Source organism: Pneumocystis jirovecii, assembly GCF_001477535.1.
Source record: "Pneumocystis jirovecii RU7 chromosome Unknown supercont1.11, whole genome shotgun sequence".
Taxonomy (NCBI): Eukaryota; Fungi; Ascomycota; class Pneumocystomycetes; order Pneumocystales; family Pneumocystaceae; genus Pneumocystis; species Pneumocystis jirovecii.
The window spans coordinates 1-19,805 of record NW_017264785.1 but is presented as its reverse complement, the minus strand read 5'-3'; the positions used below and the strand labels follow the sequence as shown (position 1 = coordinate 19,805).

Below are 19,805 nucleotides of genomic sequence, written 5' to 3'. Positions count from 1 at the left end.
TTTTTTAAAAATAAAATTCTTACAAAAAGAATAAACTTTGTTGATATTTTAACTTGATATATGAAAATTACTATGCTTATTGCATTTATTAACATAGCATATAGTTTTGAAAAAGGTGATAATATTGTTTGGTTTTTACTTTATTTTTAATTTATTTTTAGATTCTTTTGATAAAAAATTAGTTTTAAATTCATTAAGGTATAAAACTCTGACAAACATATACCACTAAAATTTTTTATCTAGTGATGATTATTTTTATGCTTTAATATTAAAAAACAAACTAAATGAATGTGAAAAACTTCTAAAAGAATTTTGTGCGAACTTAACTGGAATAGACTCAGATTTAAGAAAAAAAATTCCTATATTGGAAAATACATGTCAAAGTGGAAAAGAATCTAAAATATGTCAAGGCTTGGAAAATAGGATCAAAATTAAGTGCCAAGATTTAAAAACGAATATCAATCAATTGAAAAAAGTATCTAAAGATAATAATATTTGTGCTACATATCATCCTCAATGTTTATTTTTGGAAGCTTCATGTGGTGATTCCGGCCTTACTTTTGACTGTGTCAATCTATTGAATACATGTTATCAAAATAAACGCAATGAAGCAGCAACAGAAGTTCTTTTAAGAGCATTTAAAGGAAAAGTGAATGAATATACTTCTTGCTGGCAAGACACATATAAGGTATGTCGAGAATTAAGTAAAGAAAGCGATGAATTAATGCAAAAATGTTTTTATCCTCAAAGTATTTGTGCAGATTTGAAACATTTATCAACATCAAAATGTTATTACCTTGGAATAACACTTAATAAAGTATACACAACCACTGGTTTTACTAAAAATATATGCAGCTATCTTAAACAATGTTATTTTTATGGACCAAATTGTCAGTATTCTATACAATCAGACTGCGAAAAGCTAAAAAATGATTGTAAAAATCAAAATATAACATACATATTATATGATAATTTTCTTGATCCAACAATGCCTGATATTCCTATAAGGGAGAAAATTGATATAGATCAATTCCATAGTGAACTATTGGATGCTGGTATTTTAATTGGAAAGCCTAAAGAGAAACACTTGTACGATATATTAGCATTACTTCCTCATAAGATTGATGAAAATTTTTTAACTACTTGTACAGAATTACTAAAAAAGAATTGCGGTTTTTATTATCTAAGATCTGATGTGAACGAAGCATGTCTACTCCTTACTAAGCATGCTGACAGATGTCAATGGTTTAAAGAATATTTAGATAAAAAGGTTTTAAATATTAAAGAAAAACTTAAAACTTATGGGCTTTTGGATAACACGGTTATTTGGGATGATCTTCCATCTTATATTAAAGAAGATGTCTCTACAGAATTAGTATCAGATTGTTTTTATTTTGAAATATATAATAGTGAAATTTCATCTGGTTGTTATAATGTAAGAAGGTTGCACTATAAACTTGGACGCTATGCTGCTGCAAATAAATTATTGGAAAACAAGTTACGTGGAAAACTTAGTCATTCTAAAAATAACAAAGAATGTTGGGAAACATTAATAAAAGAATGTCAAGTTCTTAAAAATCAAAGTATAGAATTATTTTCATATTGTGTACAACCAAAAAAAGCTTGTGCAGAAATCAAAGAAGATATTAAAAGGAAAGGGGATAATTTACTATTCGTTTTATCTGAAAAACGAGATTATCCCCAAGAAAAGGATTGTATCAAACTGCAAGAAAATTGCGATAAATTATTAGATGATTTTTCCAAGATTTCTAATCCATGTAAAACATTAAAAAAAAACTGCATTTATATGAAAACAATGAGTGATCTTAAAAATGCTTTATTAGATCAAAAAACAAATATTTTTACAAGTATTGATACTTGTATAACATCTTTAAAATCTAAATGTAATGAGTGGTTTAAAAAGAACAGAAAGTTTGCTATTATATGTCTTCAAATAAACGAATCTTGCCAAATGATGGTTGATGATACATATAAACATTGTAAAATACTTAAATCTAAAATAACAGATGCCGACGTAGTTTGGAGTGCTAAAGATCAATCCAAAAGGGAGAATATTTGTTCTTTTTGGGAGCCATATTGTAACAAACTGACACCAAGCTGTAATAATTTAATGAAAAGTAACCGTCAAAGTTTTAGCGTTTGTACAAATCTTGCTAATGAATGTAAACCGTTTCGTGAAGAAAGGTCTAAGGAAAATGCATTAACCTATGAATTAAGGGGTAGTTTGACTAATAAAGATACATGTCTCTCTATGCTAACTGAACTTTGTATACGATTAAATAAGTCTCAAAATACTACATATGCTCATTTTTGTAAAGACAATCCTAATACAAGTAATGATGAAAAGGATAGAAATGCTAGACTTAATCTTTGTAATAAGCTTATTTCTCATTTTCAAAAATATTGTGATATATTAGCAAAAAAACTAACAAATGAAGCAAATGATTTAGAAAAAGATATTGATAACTTTAAAAAAATTAAAAAATTAGCAGAAGAAGCGATAAAAAATTCTGCCTTACTCTTAATACTTTCAGAAAATAAAGGAAACGCATTTAATGTAAAAAATAATACAATAAGTTTTAAATTGGTACGTCGGAAAGATAATTCATCTGTTCTTACAACAAAAGCTGAAATACTTGCTTTTGAAACAGCTGCAGAAACTCTAGAACTGTACCAAGAATTATTAAGAAAATGCAATCGTTTATTAATAGAAGCAGAATTTAAAGAAGATTGTTTAACTTCTAAAAACTCAAGTGAAAAGGTGCAAAAGATATGTAATGCATTAAGTCCATTAAAACTAATTCCTCGTGTGATAACAACAGAAAATATATCAACAACAACGACAACAACAACAATAACAACGACGACGACAACAACGACGACGACGACAACAACAACGACAACAACAGAACTGAAAGTCGAGACAAAAACAGAAACAAATTTATGTGTTAATCAATCAATATTAGATACTACAATGCAAGAGTCGATAAATACCAAAGAAAAGACAACTATAGATTCAAATACAACACTAATAACTTTGACAAAAACTATATTTGTAGGAGAAAGTAAAGAATGCACATTAATCCGTACAATAGATACTCAAATAACACATACCTTGATATATACAACAAAAATAGTCTCTAAATCAATAGTAACATCAACAGTTACAACGGTATCAACACGATGGTGTACAATAATACAGCATACAATAAAAACAGGAGAAGAAAGAAAAAAAGAGCATAAAGATGAGGAAGATGAGAGAATAATAATACCAAATGGAGAAATAAAAGTTAAAACTATAAATGTTTTAAAATGGGTTGTGATGACTATGATAATTTTAATAATCTAAAAAAGACTAAAAAGCATGATAATGATAATTTATATTGGTTTATGATAATTTAAATAATAATGTAAAAGGCAGATGAAAAGAATGATAAAAATAATTGCAACAATCATAGTTATTTAAATAATAATTTAGGAAAATAGGCAAATAAAAAAAATATAAAAAAGAACATGTATATCTAAAAAAAGAATAAGTGAAATAAAATCTTAAAATAAAAAATAGGAATTAAAAATATAACTTTTTGTACTAATTTTCCATATATTATGAACTAGATTAGTATATATTCATCATTTTTTATCATATATCTAATATTTGCATTTTTTACGATCTATTATCATCAATTCATTTTGGTTTACCCCAGATTACTTTACAGAACAACTGGTACTACAAATCAGAAAAAAGATAAAATATTTTAGAACTTTAAGACTAGGTAATTTTTATTAGATGTTTTACCTTTGCTTTTTCTTATATTAAAATATCTTTATTACAATTATAAGAAGCATTTTGAAATATATTTATTAAAGTATTTTTATCACCTAAATATTTATTTTAAGAATATTTAATAAAAATATTTAAAACAATTATTTATAAAATAATATAAATCATTATATAAAAATATTTTGGATTTTAATTGTATATAAATTTAAAAATCTAAAGTATAAAATAATTCATGAAAAAATACAAAAAAATTTTAAATAAAAATTACCAATTACAAAAATAAATATTACCTTAATTTTAAAAATATTTATAAATTTTAAAAGTCACAAATAATATTTTTAAAGAAAATTAAAAGAATATTTAAACAAAAATTAAAATTTTCTTAAATGACTAAATAGAAAAAATTGTTTTTCATCTAAAAATCTAAACAATATTTTAAACATAAACTAAATCAAGATCTAAAATTGAAAATAAAATTCAATTTTAGATCATATTAAAATTTTTCGTAATTCTGATAAAACGTTTCGAGAATACCTAAAAAATCATAAAGAACTATATCACGCTAATGTTAGAATCAAAATTAATATTAAAAAATGTAAATTGAAATCTAAATAATCTATTAATACATTATTATTATAAGACTATATATAAAATATTAACCTTTATTAGAAGTGATATATAAAAAATCAATAAAAATTTTTAATCATTAATACTAATTTTTTATATATTCATAATGAAATAAACACTAGAGGGAACTTAATAATTTTAAATATCTAAAGATTTAAAAAAATAAAAATTAATAAATTTTTTATTAAAGTTTAATTTTAAAAAATAATTTGAAGAGATAGATGAAAATAAAAATTACCGATTCGGAAAAAACAATTGTAATCTTAAAAAAGTATACAAATTTGTGTTAAAAACAGTAGAATAAATAATTAGAAAATTACCATTATTGGAAAAATTTACAAATATTAACATGAGATTTATCGCATTTAGCAATCTTTCAAAGAATCAGGCAAATGTGGTAAACTTAATATTTAAAAAATGGTTTAAATAAAAAAATTCCTTTTTCTGAATTTTTTATTAATTATATCATTTTAAGTGAAATAAGGAATTACCAAAAATTTTATAACTAATTTTAACTAAATAACTTAAATTAACATTTTAAAAACAAATCTGCAAGAATAAAGGAATAACTATCTCACATAAAAAATAAACAACTATGGTATATTTAGAAATAATATTATCTCTGTTATTTCTTATCGAGTAGTTTCTTATATACAAATAATTCGGTATCAGCATATCTTTTTTATTTACGTTTTTAAATCAACAATATAATTCAGAACTTAATTCCTTTATTTTCCTTCTTTATGTTTCTGTTTATGGAAATATGCATTTTATTACTTGTTGTTGCTATAAAAAGGGTTTTTTCAGAGAACGAGGATTCTTTAGGTAACTTTTTTTTTTTTTATTTAATTTTAATTTCTTAGATCTTATTCAAACATTTTCTCCTCTGCATGATGAAGATCCATTACTTTCATACGAAGTTACTACTGAAGAATATCATCATCAATTAAGCAAAAAGTTGCATAATTTAGAACTTAAAGAACTAAAAAATAGTAATGAATATTTATATTACCTTGCTACTTTTTTAACTTTCAACGATTTTAATAACAATTGCATAGCAAAATTAAAAAAAGTCTGCAATAGTGATGTAAAAATGTTGAATAGTCATATTCATTATATTTGTAATAATCTTCAATTACTATGTACTTCTTCAAATACTCAAATGTCTAATGCGATAAAAAAAATTAAAGATTTTTTGGATGAAACAAATTATCATAATCGGTGTAGCAAGCTGCAAACAGATTGTTTTTTCTTAGAACAATATAGTCCAGAAGATCTTTCTGCAAAATGCAATAAACTAAAAGAAAATTGTTATAATAAGGCCCGTATGGAAGTAGCGGAAGGAATTATGCATAGATTTTTAAAAGGGACACATAGTAGCACTTGTTTACAAAAATTCAAAGAAAAGTGTCTATTATTTAGTCATCAAAGCCCAGAGTTATTTAGTTTGTGTATTAGTGGTTCCAATGTTTGTGAAAAATTTATTTCAGAAACTAAAACAAACTGTCAAAATTTTCAAATTCAGTTTTTATCAAAACATAAAGAAATAACACGAGAAAACTGCATAGTTTGGCTAAAAAAATGCTATTATAACGTTTTGAATTGTCGAAATATTTATCATATGTGCCGTTTGTTTCAAACAAATTGTGCAGAAAATGGTTTTTTTTCCAATTTTGACAGTAATTATAATCTTAATCTTCTTGAAAGCCCGTTTATCGATATTGATGAAGATACAATTCAATACAGCCATAAAAGGTTAAGTCAATTAGGTATTTATGTTGATAAAATGCCATCACTTCCGAATGAAGTAATTGCTAGCATTTTAATTCAAGATGTTTCTACACAAATCTCTAAATGTAAAAAAGAATTAAATGAAAAATGTCCTTTAGCGGAATATTTAGATGTTTTTAAAGAAATATGCAGTAAAACTAATAATAAAAATGATATTTGTCGAAGCATATATGATAAAACTAAGCAGCATTTTGGATCTTATTCAAAAGAATTCAGTGATAATAATTTGTCGATTTCACAAAAATCTTTTTCAAAAGAAAAGTGTATAGAATATTTACCATTATGTTATTTTTTTAACGAATATTTTGATGTCTGGGTCCAAAGTGATTTATGTAAAACAATACGACTTGCCTGTTATCAAGCAGATTTGGAAATGGAAGCTGATATGATTTTAATAAGGAAATTAAATGAAAAAATAAGTTCAAGAGATCGTTGGTCTTCAAGTTTTAACCTAACTAAGAATTGCACAAAGCGTCTTTCTCTAGTATGTAAAGAAGTTATGTATAGCAATTATCATGTATTATATAGATGTCTGCATCTACAAGAAACGTGTACAAAATTAGCATCCTTCGTTCAGGAGAAGTGCGATAAATTGCGTAATACTCTAAAAAATATAAACAATAATTTTACACTCACTTCTTGTGGAAAGCAAAAAGAAGAATGCAATAGTTTGAAATTATGCTCAGGAAAGACTATAAGTTTATGTCAAAACCTCACAGCATATTGCAGAAATAAAGATGAACTTGAAAATCTGAAACTAAAAATACTAAAAAATGATACTGTTTTTTTACAAAGTCAAACTGTTTGTTTTGGTTATCTTACAGACTATTGTTTAAAAAACAGCTCACATTATACTTATGGGTGTACTAATGCATCAAAGATATGTAAAGAAATACTTAGAAGTGTTGAGGATGATTGCAAAAAATTATTACAGTATGTGAATGCTTATAAAACACTTCTTAATGGAGTATCTTATATTACATATAATCGTTGTTTTCATTTCAAATATTATTGTGTTTTATATATAGGGGGTTGTCCTTATTTGCGTGATCTCTGTAGTAATATTACTATAATATGTAGTAGTATATCAAAGGCAAGTGAGAATTTTAATGCATTAGCTAAGGTACTTGGGGGAATATCTAATGTTTCTGAATGTGAAGAAAAAATGAAAAAATGTAAAAATTCAGCAATCGAAAAGGAAAGGCAACTATGTGACGGCTCTATTCAATGTGAAGCTTTAATATCATATTTAGAAAAAATGTGTGATACACTCGCATTAAAAGTATCTCTATATTATCATACTAAACCTCATTCTAGCACGGAGTGTAAAAAACTAGAATCTTTATGTTCATCTATAGGGTCTTCTTGTACTGGGGTTAACAGTAGAGTTTCTTATATATGCACTAAGCTTGCTATTAAATGCAAGTTACCACAGCCACCACCACCAGTACCACCACAACCACCACAACCGCCGCCGCCACCACTGCCGCAACCACATCCACAACCACAGCCACCAGAACCACCAGAACCACCACCAAAACCACCAAAACCACCAAAACCACCAAAACCACAACCGCCACCACCATCGCCACCAGAACCACAACCTCCACCACCAAAGCCACAACCACAGCCGCCATCGCCACCAAAACCACTACCGCCACCACCAGAGCCACCAAAACCATCAGAACCAGATCCATCAAGACCAAAGCCAAAACCAAAACCGACAAATTCAACTACAAGCTTAACTACAAGTTTACCGACTGCAGATTCATCAACTGCAGCTCCACCAACTACATTGGATACAGACACATCTTCACGTACATCTTCACATACATCAACTGCACGTACATCAACATCTACACGTTTAAGACCTAGACCAACAATATCACCTGGTGGTGGGCGAGGAAAAGGATATGGAATCAGAATACAAAGACTACAGATAGTAGAATTAATTTGGGCAACTATGGGAATAATATTAGGACTGTGGATAATTATTTAAGATTAAAACAATGCATATTTATTAATATTCATGTGAAGCATTTTTGACGATAATTATGTAAAACTAATGATTATTTATGAGATTTATTTAAATATTTTTGGAAAATATAGAAATTATTATTTTATGGGTATCAGGCTAACTAATGAATCATAATTTTAGGCATTAATATTTAATGGTTAATCATAATTTAAAAGACTATTTTTTCATTTTACAATCCATCTCTGGTAGAGCTATGGGACATATAAATACGACTGAATACATTGGATATATTTATTTATTTATTCTTTAAAACTATTATCTCTTTTAAAAAGCATCCTTTTTGTAAATTAACCTAACTTTTCGACAATCAAAATTTAGATTTTAAAGATAAACATTTTCCTATACTAAAAAACTATTTTGTATAATAAAGCAGAATATCTTTAACACTCTTAAAAAGATAATATCAATATAAGAATAAGAAATTGAAAAATATCATGAATTTAATATAAAATTCAAAGTATATAAAAAATTAAAAAGCTTAATAAATATCTAAATTTCTAAGACAAAGTAATTTAAGAATACACAAATTTAGAAATAAAACTATAAGCCGTAAATTTAAATTGAAAATGAATTTCTTAAAACTAGTCAAATTGTATAAAATTTGTTAGTGCAAAAAATATCCAAAAAACATGTATAAATAACTAAAAAAAATAATCTTAAAATCAAAAACTAATGAAATACTTGAAAACATCAATATTTTTTAAAAAATAATTATCATTACTTGAAAAATATTTTTGCAATTTAAATTCTAAAAACAAAAAGTATGAAAAAATACAAGAACTGTATAGTTTTGAATTTAGATTTTGACATGATAAAACTAAATACAAAAAATAAGTAAAAAATAAAGATATGTAAAATAGTTTTAGACAAAAAATAAAATTGGAATAAAAAAATCTAAAATAACGATATTTTTTATACATAAAAATATTTACATAAAAATATTGAATCAAGGAAAACGAAAAATACGATAATCTTAAAAATGAGATTATAGCTAGCTTTAATATAACTAGAAAATCTATTAATAATATTAACACATGTATATTGAATGAAGAATTTTATTTAAAAAAAAACCATTATAACTGTCATGTTCGATATATACTCTACAGAAAATTTTCTGATTTTTCTAATATTTATGATGATATAAACAAACAATGTTATAAAGAATTCCTACATAGTTTTCCCATATTTTTTTAATTGCCTTGATTTCTCGTTTATATCCTTTTATATTCTACTTTTTATCTATTCAGGTTTTACGATTACCCCACATTTACCCCGCATAAATTTAAATACGTGTAGTAAAGCACGTATCACGATAATTGGACACACTAAAAGATATACTTCAGCACACACTATACCTGTTTCATCACAGAATTTACTTGAAAACTCTATAATTAATTAGAAATAATTTAATATTCAAATTTAAAGACATGGCTTTAGCACCTAACATGTAACCGAAACACGTTAATGGAAACCCAAACTCAAACCATACACCACAGCGCAGCCCACCTCCGTCAGGCACGGCTTGGCGCGGGCGGTGGCGCGGGCGGTTAAGCGGCAGGCAAAAGCGGCGCAAAAAGCTAGTGTATATGAAGAAGAGGATTATCTTTTGGCTTTGATTTTAAAAGAGGATTCTAAAAATGAACAAAAATGCAAAGAAGAACTGGAAAAATATTGTAAGGCATTAAAAGATTCAAATCTGAATAAAGAAGAAATACATGAAAAATTAAAAGATCTATGCAAAAATGATGCCCCAGAAAGAACGTGCAAAGAATTGAAAACTAAAGTTCAAAATAAATGTAATAAACTCGTAACAAAACTTGATGGTATATTGAAAAAGCCAAATTCAGGGTTGACGGATGGAGATTGTAAAGAGAATGAACAAGAATGTCTATTCTTGGAGGGAGCATGTCCTAGTGATCTTACAGAGAATTGTAACAAACTAAGGAATCTATGTTACCAAAGAAAGCGTGACAAAGTAGCAAAAGAAGTTCTTTTGAGGGCACATCGTAGTAATCTCAATGAAACAGATATATGCAAAAAAAAACTTAAAGAAGTTTGCCCGGAATTAGAGAGAGAAAGTGATGAGTTGATGGAATTATGTCTCAATCAGAAAAAAACATGCAATGATCTTGTAGCTGAAGGAAAAAACAAGTGTGATGCTCTCAAAAAAGATGTTCAAGGAGTGCTCGATGAAAAAAACAAATTGGAAGAAAAATGTTTGTTATTACTTAAACAATGTTATTTTTACGTTGCAAACTGTGAGGAAAAAGATATGATTAAATGCATTGAGTTAGAAGAAAAATGTTATGAAAAAAATATTGTTTATATACCACCAGGACCTGATTTTGATCCAACTAAACCTGAGCCTCCAATAATAGAGGAAATAGGGCTTGAAGAGCTTTATAAAGAAGCAGGAGAAGAAGGGGTTCTTATTGAGAAACCAATAACAGCAGATACGACTTCTCTTTTATCATTGTTGACTGAAAATGTTAATAAAGGAAAGATTAAAGAAAAATGTGATGAATTACTTGAACGTAAATGCAAAGATCCAGAAAAGCACAACATTTTTGAGGATTTATGCGGAAAAGGTAAAGCTAATGAAAATGGAACTCAAAAATGTGAGGAACTAGAAAAAGATATTGAAAAGATTTGTAAAATTCTTACACCAACTATTCTCAAAAATCGTCTTTTTGATAAAACAAATAAACATAGCGGAATTATTGGGTGGGGAGAGCTACCAACATTTCTTAGTGATGAGGACTGTGCAAGATTAGAATCTTATTGTTTTTATTATAAAGAAAGATGCCCAGATGGCAAACAATCCTGTATGAATGTGAGAGCAGCGTGTTATAAGAGAGGACTTGATGCACGGGCAAATAAAGTGCTGCAAAAAAATATGCATGGGTTATTGCGTGGTTCAAATCAAAGTTGGCTTAAGGAATTTCAACGAAAATTAATAAAAGTGTGTAAAAAACTGAAAGAAGAAAATAAAGGAAGTTTCTCAAACGATGAATTGTTTATTTTGTGTGTACAGCCAGCAAAAGCAGCACGATTACTTACACATGACCATCAAATGAGGACTGTTTTCCTACGTAAACAATTGGATCAAAAGCGAGATTTTCCAACAGACAAAGACTGCAAAGAATTAGGGAGAAAATGTCAAGATTTAGGAAAGGATTCAAAAGAAATTACATGGCCATGTCATACACTGGAGCAGCAATGCAATCGTTTAGGGACTACAGAAATTTTAAAACAGGTTTTACTGGATGAACATAAGGATACTTTGAAAGATCAAAAAAGTTGTGTAAAATATTTGAAAGAAAAGTGTAATAAATGGTCTAGAAGAGGTGATGACCGTTTTTCTCTTGTATGTGTTTTTCTGGAAAGTACGTGTAAGCTGATGGTAGAAGACGTACAAAATAGATGCAAAGTATTCAAAGAAAATACACAAGCATCAAATATCACGGACGTTTTTGAAGATAACACAAGAATAGAATCATTAGCAAGTTTTTGTCCCTTTTGGAGTTCATACTGTCATAGATTCGGACCTAATTGCCCTGATCTTAAAAAAGAGGCTACTTTTTGTACAAAGCTCGAAAAACATTGTGAACCATTTTACAAAAGAAAGGCCTTGGAAGACGCTCTCAAAGTAGAGCTTCGAGGAAAATTAGGTGGTCAAGATAAATGTGAATCTGCATTAGAAAAATATTGCACAGTAGCAGGAAACGTAAATAATGCATCAATCAGAAGTTTATGCAAAGATAATGCCGAAAGTAAAACTAAAAAGGCTGATGATAAAGATATTAGAAAGAATCTTTGTCTAAAATTAGTGGAAGAAGTGAAAGAACAATGTAAAACATTACCGGAAGAACTAAAACAACTGGAAAAAGACTTAGAAGACGACTTTAAAGTATTTAAAGAACTTAAAGAACAAGCAAAAGAAGCAATGAACAAGTCCAATCTTGTTTTATCATTCGTTAAAAAAGATGAAAATAATGCATCGAAAAATAGTAGCAAAAACAAGGATAAGAATACCGTTTCAAACGGACTTCAAGATACCACAGAACCTGTGAAAATACTACGGAGAGGAGTTAAGGATGTATCCGTAACAGAATTAGAAGCTAAAGCATTTGATTTGGTAGCAGAAGTATTTGGAAGATATGTAGACTTGAAAGAAAGATGTAATAAATTGGAATCAGATTGCGGAATTAAGGAGGATTGCAAGGATTTAGAAGGAGTATGTGGAAAGATACAAGGAGTATGTTCGAAATTAAAACCACTGAAAGTGAAGTCGCACGAAATAGTCACAGAAAGTACAACAACGACCACAACGACCACAACAACCGTTACCGATCCGAAGGCAACAGAATGCAAATCCTTACAGACAACAGACACATGGGTTACACAGACATCGACACACACAAGCACGTCTACCATCACATCTACGATTACATCAAAAATAACACTCACATCAACGAGGCGTTGCAAACCAACCAAGTGTACGACAGGGGATGATGCAGAGGACGTGAAGCCGAGTGAGGGATTGAAGATGAGTGGGTGGAGCGTGATGAGGGGGGTGATATTAGCAATGATGATTTCGTTCATGATTTAGAAAGCAAATGAGCAAGATTTAATGATGAGCATGTATATTTAGTAAATAAACGAGCAGGGTAGGACAGGAAAGAGTAAAGTAGATTGAGTCATCTCTTCAGCATCAATTGAAAGTGCATTACATATGAAATCGCGTGTTCCCTATCTAATTGATCACTATTCTTTGTTTAAATAGCCTTTATTTCTCGTTTATGTCCTTTTATATTCTACTTTTTATCTATTCAAGTTTTACGATTACCCCACATTTACCCCACACAAATTTAAAATATCGTGAAAGCAGCCAATTACACGTTAAAGCGGACACCTCTTAAATATATTTGCACACATAATGCCTGCCTATCACAGTTATCTCAGTTTTTACTTGAACACCCTTAAAATTAATTAGAAATAATTTAATATTCAAATTTGAAGACATGGCTTTAACACCTAACATGCAACCGAAACACGTTAATGGAAACCCAAACTCAACCACACACCACAGCGCAGCCCACCCCCGTCAGGCACGGCTTGGCGCGGGCGGTGGCGCGGGCGGTTAAGCGGCGGGCTGCAGCACAGAAGGATGAGGTTGAGGAAGAATATGTTTTAGCTTTACTTCTGAAAGGGTCTGCCTTGGAAGAAAATCAATGCAAAAAAGACCTAAAAAAGTACTGTGATAACATGAAGAAAGTAGATAAAAGTTTTAGTGTTTATCCAAAATTAGAAGAAATTTGCAAAAATAACGGTGAAGAAAAATGTACAGGACTGAAAACCAAAGTTGATGCAAAGAAAACTGCTTTCAAAGCAAAACTCGATGGAGCATCTAAAAAAGAAATTTCACAGTTAACAGAAACGGATTGTTCGAATCAAAAAGAATGTTTATTTTTAGAGGAGGCGTACTCTAATGATCTTAAAGAAAACTGTAATACATTGAGAAATAAATGTTATCAAAAAAAACGCGAAGAAGTGGCAGAAAAAGCTCTTTTAAGAGCGCTTAATGGTGATCTTAAAGATAAAGACATGTGCAAAAGAAAAATTGAAAATGTTTGTCTTTTGTTAGTCCAAGAAAGTAACGAATTAATGCAAAAATGTTTTAGTACAGATTCTCTATGCACATCTCTAGTAGAATTAGCAAAAAAAAAGTGTACTGCTCTGAAAACAGAGATAGAAAAAGTATTAAAATCTGATGGAGAGTTAAAAAAAGAAGGGTATTCTTTACTTGAAGAATGTTATTTTCACGGTAAGAACTGTGAAACAGAAAAACCAGATTGTGATGGCTTGAAAAAGAAATGTAAAGATACAGGGATAACTTATACACCACCAGGCTCGGATTTTGATCCTACAAAACCAGAAGCTACACTGGCGGAAAAAATAGGTTTGGAAGAACTTTACAAAGAAGCGGCAAGACAAGGAGTTGTAATTCAAAGAGCACTGGAAAGAGATATTGTTGATCTATTAGTGTTTCTATCAGGGAAGAATTCTTTTGATGAAGCTCAATGCAAGAATGTACTCGATAATAAATGTAATTCTATTCAATATCTAGCAAAAGGTCTAAAAGATTTATGTAAAAATAAAAACAATTATACAAATAAATGTAAAGAATTTAAAGAAGAATTTCAAGAAACAAAGGGCTCTCTGGAAGTAAAGTTTAGAAGCAATTTATTTGAAAAAGAAATTAAATTATGGAGTGAATTACCGAAATTCCTTACAGAAAATGATTGTGTAGGGTTACAATCAGACTGTTTTTATTTTGAAGGCCAAACAGATTTTGAAAAAATATGTAAGAATGTTAAAGCAGCGTGTTATAAAAAAGGCCTTGATGCATTAGCAAACCAAGCATTACAAGACAAAATGAGAGGGAAATTCCATAATAGAAACGATACATGGTTTGAAACACTTCAAAAAGATTTGGTAAAGACATGTGTAGATTTCAAAGGGGAGAGCGATGAATTATTCGTTTTATGTGTAAAACCAACAGAAGGAGCTCTTACAGTATTAACGGATTTACATACGAGGACAAACTTGTTGCAAGGAGATTTAAATGAAAGACGAGATTTTCCTACGAGACAAGATTGCGAGGAATTACTGAAGAAATGTCAAGATTTAGAACAAGATTCAGAAGAAATCAAATGGCCCTGTCGTACGTTGAAACACCATTGTAATAGGCTGGAGATTGCAGGACAATTGGAAGAGAGGTTGTTGGAAGAAAAAGTGAAGGATTTGGACAAGTTCGATTCATGTTTAAAAAATCTGAGAGAACAATGCCATGAATGGACTAGAAGAGGAAGAGCGCAGTTTGCTCTCGCATGCGTAGCACAGAATATTACATGCAAGATTCTTACAGAAAGTATAGATTCTAAGTGTACTACATTGAAGGCACGTATGAAAACAAGTGATGTTATAAAAACTGCAAAAGAAGAAAAAACAATGGAAGAAACATGTGATTCTTGGGAGCCTTATTGCAGAAAATTCATGTCAAGCTGCAAGGATTTAGAAAACACTGGAAAGGATGATGGATGTGAAAAACTTAAAGAAAACTGCAAGCCGTATCGTGCACAAAGGGATCGCGAAGATGCAGCTATGCTTAAATTTAAGGGGAATCTTGATAAGAAAAACAGTTGTATAACGGTTCTTGATCAATATTGTACACAATGGGCGAATGCAACCAACGGACTTGAAACTTTGTGCAAAAAAAAAGGTGAAGAGGACAAAAACGTTAGAAATAAACTCTGCAAAAAGCTGATTGAACGAATGAAAGAAAAATGCAAAGGACTATCAGAAAAACTTGAAAAGGTTAAAAACGAAATAGAAGGGAAAAATAAAGAATATGAAAAGATTAAAGGAAAAGCAGAAGAAGCAATGGAAAAAGCAAATCTTGTTTTATCAAAAGTGAAAGAATCCGATAATAAATCTGTGAATAAATCCGTACCTAGTGAACCTAAAGGAGAAGAAAACAAGGTAGGGTTTAAACTTGTAAGAAGAGATACAAAGTTGCAAGTAACAGAAAAAGAGTTACATGCATTTGATTTGGTATCACAAGCGTTCAGTTTATATGTAGAGTTGAAGGAGATATGCCATCACTCACTGAAAGATTGTGATTTCAAAAAAGAGTGTAAATGTGAGGATCCATGTGAAAAGATACAAGGAATATGTTCGAAATTAGAGCCACTGAAAGTCAAACCATATGAGGCAACAACTAAAAACATAACAACCACAACTACGACCACAACGACGACGACAACAACCGTTAAAGACGCAAAGGCAACAGAGTGCCAATCTCTGCAGACGACAGACACATGGGTCACAAAGACGTCTACGCATACCAGCACGTCTACAACTACGTCTACGGTCACATCGAGAATAACGTTGACCTCAACGAGGCGGTGTAAGCCTACGAAGTGCACCACCGGAGACGATCCAGAGGATGTCAAGCCAAGTGAAGGTTTGAGAATGAATGGATGGAGTATAATGAAGGGGGTGTTACTAGCAATGATGATTTCAGTTATGATTTAAAAAGCAAATGGGCAGGATTTAATAATGGGCATGTATATTTAACAGATAAGGAGGCAGGATAGGACAGGAAAGAGTAAAGTAGATTGAGTCATCTCTTCAGCATCAATTGAAAGTGCATTACACATGAAATCACGTGTTCCCTAGCCAGTTGTCCCCTATTCTCTAGCTGAGTAATCTTTTTTTATTGTCTAAAGTTTTTTACATTCTATTTTTCATTTATTCAAGTTTTATATTTATATCGCGTTTACCCCACATTTTACCCCACACAAATTTAAAATATCGCGAAGTTGCCAACTACACGTTAAAGAAAGCGGGCACCTTTAAATGTATTTGGTACACACTGCTTCTCTGACAAGTTTTATCACTAAGTTTACTTGAACTCTCTTAAAATTAAGAATAATTTAATACTCAAATTTGAAGACATGGCTCTAACATCTCACGTCCAATCAAAATACGCTAACGGAAACCCAAACTCAGCCACACACCACAGCGCAAACCCACCCCCGTCAGGCACAGCTTGGCGCGGGCGGTGGCGCGGGCGGTTAAGCGGCGGGCTGCAGCAGCGCAAGGGACTAGTGTATATGATGATGAGGATTATCTTTTTGCTTTAATTGCAGGAAAAGATTATGACGACACTCAAAAATGCAAAACTAAGCTAGAAGAATATTGCAAAGAATTTGAAAATTTGGATAAAGAAAAAATACATAAAAAATTTAAAAGCTTTTGTGAAAATGGGAAAGCAGAAGAAAAATGTACCAAATTAAAAAACAAAGTTAAGGAAAAATGCACTACATTTAAAACAAATCTTCAAACAGCAGCTGGAAAAGGAATTTCAGATTTGACAGATAAAGATTGTAAAGAGAATGAACAACAATGCCTATTTTTGGAGGGAGCATGCTCTGATCTTACAGAGAATTGCAATAAATTAAGGAATAACTGTTATCAAAAGAAACGAAATGAAGTAGCAGAAAAAGTTCTTTTAAGGGCACTCAGTGATGATCTTAAAGATGCAAAGACATGTAAAGAAAAAATTAAGGATGTTTGTCGTACATTGGGTCAAGAAAGTAACGAGTTGATGCAAAGATGTTTTGATACAGACTCTTTATGCACATCTCTAGTAGCATTAGCAGAAAAAAAGTGTACTTCTCTGAAAACAGAAATAGGAAGAGTACTAACTACTAATAACGAATTAGAAAAAAAAGGACATTCTTTGCTTAAACAATGCCACTTTTATGGACAAAATTGCAAAGATTCAGATAAACCAGAATGTGAAAAACTCGTAAATAAAGCTAAAAAAAAAAAGATTATCTACAAAGGACCAGGTTCAGATTTTGATCCTACAAGACCAGAGGCTACACTGGCAGAAAAAATAAGTCTGGAAGAACTTTATAAGGAAACGGCAAGACAAGGAGTTCTGATCAGAAGAGCACCAGAAAGAGATATTCTTGACATATTAGTGTTTCTCTCAGGGAGTAAACCTTTTGATGAAACTCCATGTAAGGAAGTACTCAATAGTAAATGTAACTCTATTCAATATCTAACGCAAGGTCTAAAAGATTTATGTGGAAATAAAAGCGATTATCTAGCTAAATGTAAAAAGTTTAAAGAGGAATTTGATAAAGAGAAAAACATTCTTACTAGAAAACTTAAAAGTAAACTATTTGAAGATGAAATCACGTTATGGGGTGAATTACCAAGACTCCTTACTGAAAATGACTGCACAAGATTACAGTCAGATTGTTTTTATTTTGAAGGTCAAACGGATTTTGGAAAAATATGTAAGAATGTTAAGGCAGCGTGTTATAAAAGAGGCCTTGATGCAATAGCAAACCAAGCATTACAAGACAAAATGCGAGGGAAATTCCATTATACAAATGATACATGGCTTGAAACACTTCAAAAGGAGTTAGTAAATGTGTGTGTGAATTTAAAAGGAACAAGTGATGAATTATTTGTATTATGTGTGAAACCAAAAGACGGTGTCATTACATTATTAGATGATTTGGATATGAAGACAAACTTGTTACAGGAAAATTTGAATGAAAAACGAGATTTTCCTACGAAGCAGGATTGCAGGGAATTGCTAAAGAAGTGCAACGATCTAAAACAAGACTTTGAGGAACTTGAATGGCCCTGTCATACTCTGGAGCACCATTGCAATAGGCTGGAGATTGCAGGACAATTGGAAGAGAAGTTATTAGAGGAAAAAACAGAAAATTTGGACAAGTTCGATTCATGTTTAAAAAATCTAAAAAAACAATGCCATGAATGGAGTAGAAAAGGAAGAATGCAGTTTGCTCTCGCATGTGTAGCACAGAATATTACTTGCAAGATTCTTACAGAAAGCGTAGGGTCTAAGTGTACTACATTGGAAGCGCGCATCGAAGCAAGTAAGGTTGTAGATCAAACAAAGAATAATGGCAAAAAAGAGTCAGCTTGCAACTCATGGGCACCCTATTGTACCAAGTTTATGTCAAGTTGTCAGAATCTAACTGCTAGTGATGGAAAATGTAAGGAGCTTAACAAGGAGTGTAAATCATTCATTGAAAGGAAGGAATTGGAAGAAAAAGTAGCCTATGAATTAAGGGGTAATTTAGAAACAGAAGAAAAATGCAAAAAGACTCTTGACACGTACTGTACACAATGGAGGAATGCAACTAATCATCTTAGCACTTTGTGCACAGATAAAGAAGCTGGTAAAGAAGATAAAGATGTTAGAGAAGAACTCTGCAAGAAACTAGTAAAACGAGTAAAGAAGCGATGTCCTGAATTAAAAAAAGAACTCATAGAGGCCAGTAAAGAGTTGGAGGAAAAAGCTAACGAATATGAGGATATCAAAAAAAAAGCAAAAGATGCAATGGAAAAAGCGAATCTTGTTTTATCAAAAGTAAAGACAGAAAACAATAAATCGGAAAACGATGTTGTGCCTAGTGCACCAGCCGTACCTAGTGGAACAAAAGACACGAAGTTGTTTAGACTTGTAAGAAGAGATGCAACAATGAAAGTAACAGAAGACGAAGCGAAAGCATTTGATTTGGTTGCACAAGCATTTGGACTCTACGTAGAATTGAGAGAGATATGCCATGATTTACTAAAAGGATGTGGATTTAAAAAGGAATGTGATTGTGAAAATCAATGTGAGAAAATAGAAAACACATGTAAAAAATTGAAACCACTGGAAGTAAAACCATACGAAGCAACAACTAAAAATGTAACAACAACAACCACAACCACAACGACAACAACAACAACCGTTAAAGACACAAAGACAACAGAGTGCCAGTCTCTACAGACGACAGACACGTGGGTCACAAAGACGTCAACGCACACTAGCACTTCTACGACTACATCTACAGTCACATCGAGAATAACACTCACCTCGACAAGGCGGTGTAAGCCTACGAAGTGTACGACAGGAGAGGAAGATGAAGCGGGTGAGGTGAAGCC

General features: G+C 30.7%; 5 protein-coding genes across 5 annotated transcripts; all 5 read left to right on the top strand.

Moving 5' to 3' along the window:
• Positions 1 to 60: 60 nt before the first annotated feature.
• Positions 61 to 3,370, top strand: T551_02438 (uncharacterized protein; the record flags this gene model as incomplete). Its single annotated transcript, XM_018374701.1, has 3 exons — positions 61 to 115; positions 162 to 198; positions 244 to 3,370. The coding sequence occupies 3 exons, from the start codon at positions 61 to 63 to the stop codon at positions 3,368 to 3,370; spliced, it is 3,219 nt and encodes a 1,072-aa protein (XP_018228923.1).
• Positions 3,371 to 5,172: 1,802 nt separating this feature from the next.
• Positions 5,173 to 8,219, top strand: T551_02437 (uncharacterized protein; the record flags this gene model as incomplete). Its single annotated transcript, XM_018374700.1, has 2 exons — positions 5,173 to 5,254; positions 5,293 to 8,219. The coding sequence occupies 2 exons, from the start codon at positions 5,173 to 5,175 to the stop codon at positions 8,217 to 8,219; spliced, it is 3,009 nt and encodes a 1,002-aa protein (XP_018228922.1).
• Positions 8,220 to 9,780: 1,561 nt separating this feature from the next.
• On the top strand, positions 9,781 to 12,870 carry T551_02436 (uncharacterized protein; the record flags this gene model as incomplete). The annotated part of the gene is made up of 1 exon (XM_018374699.1): positions 9,781 to 12,870. One exon carries the CDS (start codon positions 9,781 to 9,783, stop codon positions 12,868 to 12,870), a length of 3,090 nt encoding a protein of 1,029 aa, XP_018228921.1.
• A 449-nt stretch (positions 12,871 to 13,319) lies between these two features.
• Positions 13,320 to 16,358, top strand: T551_02435 (uncharacterized protein; the record flags this gene model as incomplete). The annotated part of the gene is made up of 1 exon (XM_018374698.1): positions 13,320 to 16,358. One exon carries the CDS (start codon positions 13,320 to 13,322, stop codon positions 16,356 to 16,358), a length of 3,039 nt encoding a protein of 1,012 aa, XP_018228920.1.
• A 511-nt stretch (positions 16,359 to 16,869) lies between these two features.
• Positions 16,870 to 19,797, top strand: T551_02434 (uncharacterized protein; the record flags this gene model as incomplete). The annotated part of the gene is made up of 1 exon (XM_018374697.1): positions 16,870 to 19,797. A coding segment is annotated over one exon (2,928 nt), but the record flags the coding sequence as incomplete, so codon positions are not given.
• Positions 19,798 to 19,805: the final 8 nt, after the last annotated feature.